Consider the following 5,316-nt stretch of genomic DNA (forward strand, 5'->3'; position numbering starts at 1 on the left):
GGCCCCCCCCCCCCCCCCCCCCCCCGGCCGCCGCAGCAGGCGGTCCTGGCGGGTGCTGACGGCTCTCCCTAGCTCTCCCTCTTCCAGAACAGCAATCTGGCAGCCAAAGCACCCGGAGTAGTCGGAGCATGCTTGATAGTCAGCCAGGCGGCTTTTCCCCAAAGGTCAGTAATTGACAGGGTCAAGGGGATTGCCGCGCGCGTTCCCTAGCAACAGTGAGTGCTGACCGCCCGGGGTTCTGAGGAGCGTGCAGGGGCTGCTGCTCCTCTCTGCGAACTTTGCCAACAGTGGTACTTCCTGCCAGCGAGCATGCGTGGAGGCCCACAAAAATTAAACTGCAAAAGGACGTTGGATGGTGTAAAACTTGCAATCTGTCACTGGGCCACAGGTAAAGGAAGTGGGAAAGAAGCAAGCAGAGATCTGTTGCTGCTTGCTCCCTTCCACCCAAGAGAAGAATGGGCCCAACCACCTGACCCTTTGAGGAAGTTTCGCCCCTGCAGAATAAGGAGAAAATGTGTGGATCCCGGAAGGGGTTGATCTCACAGATTGGAAAGCTCATGGGAGTTGGGGTGGTGGGATTTTGAGGATTTCTGAGAGCTTTGTTGATTTTACTTTAAAATTCTGTTCTCTCTATAATTCTTGAGAACTTGGAGATACCAGGGACAGTGAAGTTTCTATGTAAAAAGTACTTAATCGGGGCACCTGGGTGGCTCAGTCGGTTAAGCGTCAGACTTCGGCTTAGGTGATGATCTCACGGTTTGTGAGTTTGAGCCCGGCGCCGGGCTTTGTGCTGACAACTCAGAGCCTGGAGCCTGCTTCGGAATCTGTGTCTGCCTCTCTCTCTGCCCCTCCCCTGTGAGTGAGAATTTGCCAGGTGCGAAAGCAAAACCAAGCCATCCCCTACACCCCTCACCCCATGTATGGGTGTAGCTTTCCAGCAAGGTAAAACTTCATTGCGCGCTGAGAATAAATACACAATAAATGGAACAATTTCTAATACACTGCAAAAAGTATTTGTATGAAGTCCAGGTGGAGGTGTTCATAAGACCATAGGGCCCTTGGTTCCTGTCCATGACCCACCTTGATTATTTTGTCAGGACTGTGCAGTTGCCAGGTAAGACTTGCTTTGGAAACATCTTTGGCATCTACACCTGAAACGAGGCCACCAGTGTTAGCTGAATATTGTTGCTGATTTACCTTTGTTTTAGGAGTAACATCATGAAGAACTTTTGTTAAACTCCATTTTCAAGTGTCTTGGTATAATCAGCCATCCTGAGATGCAATGAGTTGGAGACTTCTTTCTGACAGTTAGTAACAGCCTCTTTGAATTTCTCCAAGACTTGTCTTGTCCATTTGTTTATAAGGTATCTATCTGGGTTAACACTAACGTAGTGGTCAGACAAAGAATTACTGTGAGAATACTGGTCTTTAGCTTTGACCTTTTATTTTTATTATAGCTCTTTTCTTAGGTCATAGCAAATTTTCTAAAAGTTCTTTAATGCCCAATTTATATCGGATTTCTGAATTTGTGGACTACCTCAAAAGCACATTTTCAATCAGTATAAATATTTGTACTTTTATTTTTTGTAACCTGGCAACCCCCGGTAAGGGGATTTATGCTAGTCACCTGAAGTGACTTAATTTCTGGAATTTGTCTATGTCCAAAGGGTGAACTTAACTATGTGATAACATTTTCAACTTTAAAAACATAAAATTAGGGATGCCTGGGTCGCTCAATCAGTTAAGTGTCAGACGTCAGCTCAGGTCATGATCTCATGGTTTGTGGGTTTGAGCCCTGCCCTGGGCTCTGTGCTGACAGCTCAGGAGCCTGGAGCCTGCTTCGGATTCTGTGTCTCCCTCTCTCTCTCTGCCCCTCCGCCCCTCGTGCTCTGTCTCTGTCTCTCAAAAATAATAAATATTAAAAAAAATCTTTTTATTAAATAAAATTTGATTGAGTATCTGAATCACTAAGAAAATGATTAAAGAGTATGCAAAAAGCATGAGCATTAATATTAACCAATAATTAATAGCTGGTGACAAAAAGGAACTTCTGATCTGGGCATAAAATAAGTCATTTTACACAAAAGCCTCAAATCCTAATTTTACTCTTTTGGTACATTACTTATGTAACAAATTGTCTGCCTCCAGACATATATAGATATGTGGGGTACTTGGCTGGTTCAGTCAGTAGAGCATGCAGTGCTTGACCTTGAGGTTGTGAGTTTAAGCCCCACAGTGGGTAAAGAACTTACCTAAAAAAAGACATATATAGATATAAGACATATAGATAATTTAAACTATAGCTTTATTTTTTTTAAGATTTAATTTTTTTGAATTTTTTTTTTTAATGTTTATTTATTTTTGAGACAGAGAGAGACACAGCATGAACGGGGGAGGATCAGAGAGAGGGAGACACAGAATCTGAAATAGGCTCCAGGCTCTGAGCTGTCAGCACAGAGCCCGACGCGGGGCTTGAACTCACGGACCACGAGATCATGACCTGAGCCGAAGTTGGCCGCTCAACCGACTGAGCCACCCAGGCGCCCCTAAGATTTTATTTTTAAGCAACCTCCACACCCAACATGGGGCTCAAACCCACAACCCCAAGATCAAGAGTTGCATGCCCATGGACTGAGCCCGCCAGGTGCCCCTTAAACTATAGCTTTAAAATACAGTTGTCAGTCGCATAAATAAAGCAGTATATCATCTGAAATTTATTATGTGGGTGAACTGCATAACTGTTAAAAAGAAACAGAAAATCAAATCCTGTACTTAGACCTGTATCTCTCTGTAGCGTTTGTACCCAGAATAATCAACTACCTACAGCAAACACTTTTTTTAACCATTTTTTTTTCTCTAGACACAAGAGACACCTAGAGTACGAAAGGTTAAAAACCACCAGGTAATTTTTATGAGCATTTATTTCACATTAATTGAAAGCTTTGAAGGGCTGGCTTAGTCGGCAGAGTGTTTAACTCTTGATCTTGGCGTTGTGAGTTCAAGCCCCACATTGGGTATAAAGATTATTTAAATAAATAATAAAGCTTTGAGAAGGCAAATACAACTTCATATGTATTACTACCCAAAGTCGTTTGCATATTTTGCCAATCCACAGATATTTTAAGAACAAAGAGTCAATTAAAACTATGTTTTTATCTGGGCGCCTGGGTGGCGCAGTCGGTTAAGCGTCCGACTTCAGCCAGGTCACAATCTCGCAGTCCGTGAGTTCGAGCCCCGCGTCAGGCTCTGGGCTGATGGCTCAGAGCCTGGAGCCTGTTTCCGAGTCTGTGTCTCCCTCTCTCTCTCTGCCCCTCCCCCGTTCATGCTCTGTCTCTCTCTGTCCCAAAAATAAATAAACGTTGAAAAAAAAAAAACTATGTTTTTATCTATTTTTCTCTTTTTAAGAATAATGTGTTTTGAAATGTGTTTTCTGTCCTTGTGTTTATCTTGTTTTACTCTGAGATGCAATAAGGGTTTATTTTTGAGAGGGAAGTCTGACACTGAGGTTGTCTATATCAGTACAGATTCTTTTCACTACCACTCCTGGACTCTTCCTTGCTTGCTGTAACCTCACAGTAAGGCTGTGCCTTGGAGATGAAAGGCACACATTCATCCATGCCTCTGTTCATCTCCATGTACTCTAAGAAGCACTAAGGACTTTATTTTGAGAGAAATATCTTGAGATGAAGCCTCTTTGCTCTAACACACATTTTTTTCAGTTCCACTTCTGTTTGCCTACACAGAGATGTGTGTATGGCACGACCCGAGAAACCTCAGACACTTACATTTATCTGCATTCATCTGCACATTCACTGCATTTTCTTCCTATGAGTTAGAACAAGAGGAACTCAAGCCATATATGTGAAAAGGAGGCCAGATTTACACGGTATTCTTCACACAGTAACTTCTAATTGTGAGTTAAAGCAAACATCATTGAAAATCATATTTGCATGAACAGACTAACAATAAAGAAGAAATCAGACATTAGTCCCTCCATAAACTTTTTATTGATGGCTAAAATTAACCCATGCTTTATCTGAGGCAGATCGATGAGGCAGATCAATGAGAACCACATGTTCTCAGACACTTTCTTACTTTGAGGTAGACCATATGAAGACCAGTCAACACAGCATGTTTAAAAACATGCTGTACAAGTATAAACAAGTTCAGAATTATATGTAGATTTCAAAAGTATAGCAATACACTAGTTGTAAGAAATCTAGTTGAAACTAGCATGTAAATGTACAAAATTTCATGTTCAAACTCAATGTGGTAATGCTTAGGTCATTTTTAATGTCAGAACCATGATAAGAACCATTATGAGAGTCAGGATCATATTGAAGATCAGAGAGATAGTCATAGGGTGAGATTGAGGGTCAGGGTCATGATGACAGTGAGTTCTAGGATCATGGTGGGGTCAGGATCAGTGTTAGGATCAAGATCTGGGTCAGAGTGAGGGGAACCTGTCTGGCTCAGTTAGTGGAGCATGCGACTTTTGATCTTCGGGTTGTGGATTTGAGCTCCATGTTGGGTGTAGAGATTACTTAAAAATAAAATCTTAAAAAAAAGATCTGGGTCAGATTGTATATTGGGACCAACTTGAGGGTCATGGTCAGGGAAGGGATTAGTGTTAGGATGAGGGAGAAGAGAAGGTCTGATATAGGGCCAAGTGACAGTGAGTGTAGATTTAAGGATCACTGTCAAGGTGATGGTCAGGGTGAGGGTCAGGTTGAGGATCAAGGTCACTGTCAGAGTCAGGGTGAGATTCCATGTATGGGTCATGTCAAGAGTGAGGACAAACATCTGAAAGAAGTTCCGGGTCCTGGTGAAAGTTAGGATCAGGGTCAAGGTGAAAGTAAAGATGAGGCTCAGGGTAATAGTCATTGTTTAGGGGAGTGATGGCATGAGGATCTCGGTCAGGGTGAGGATTCTAATCAGATTCACTCTCAGGGTGAGAGTAATGTAAGGGTCAAAGTCAGGGTGTTGGTTAGTTTCAGAATGATGAACAGACTCAGGGTCAGGTTGATCATTGAGGACAGTGTAATATTCGAGGAATAAGGAAGTCAGATACAGTGTCAGGGTAACATCCAAGTTAATGTCACATTGAGGATAAGTGTTGTGAAGAAGGTAAATAATGAGCATAAGGATCAGAGTGAGGGTCAGATTTAAAGTCTGATGCAGAGTCATAGTCACAGTTAAAGACAGCCAGGGTGAGGGTCAGCATCATGTCAGCTTCATAGGGTCAAGAACAAGATGACAGTCTGGGTCAAGGTATGGATCAAAGTAGAAGTCAGAATCAGAGTGTCATGGTATTAA

General features: G+C 42.6%; 1 protein-coding gene across 1 annotated transcript in view; it reads right to left on the bottom strand.

The window, feature by feature from the left end:
• Positions 1-4,884, bottom strand: part of LOC121016724 (40S ribosomal protein S2-like) — a 35,476-nt gene extending 30,592 nt beyond the window's left edge. Inside the window, exon 1 of the mRNA XM_040454462.1 lies at positions 4,600-4,884. Coding sequence (XP_040310396.1) covers positions 4,600-4,884 — 285 coding nt within the window. The remainder of the gene's footprint in view (positions 1-4,599) is intronic.
• Positions 4,885-5,316: the final 432 nt, after the last annotated feature.

The sequence above is a fragment of the Herpailurus yagouaroundi genome, unplaced genomic scaffold (assembly GCF_014898765.1).
Source record: "Herpailurus yagouaroundi ecotype Mexico unplaced genomic scaffold, PumYag 213, whole genome shotgun sequence".
Classification (NCBI taxonomy): domain Eukaryota; kingdom Metazoa; phylum Chordata; class Mammalia; order Carnivora; family Felidae; genus Herpailurus; species Herpailurus yagouaroundi.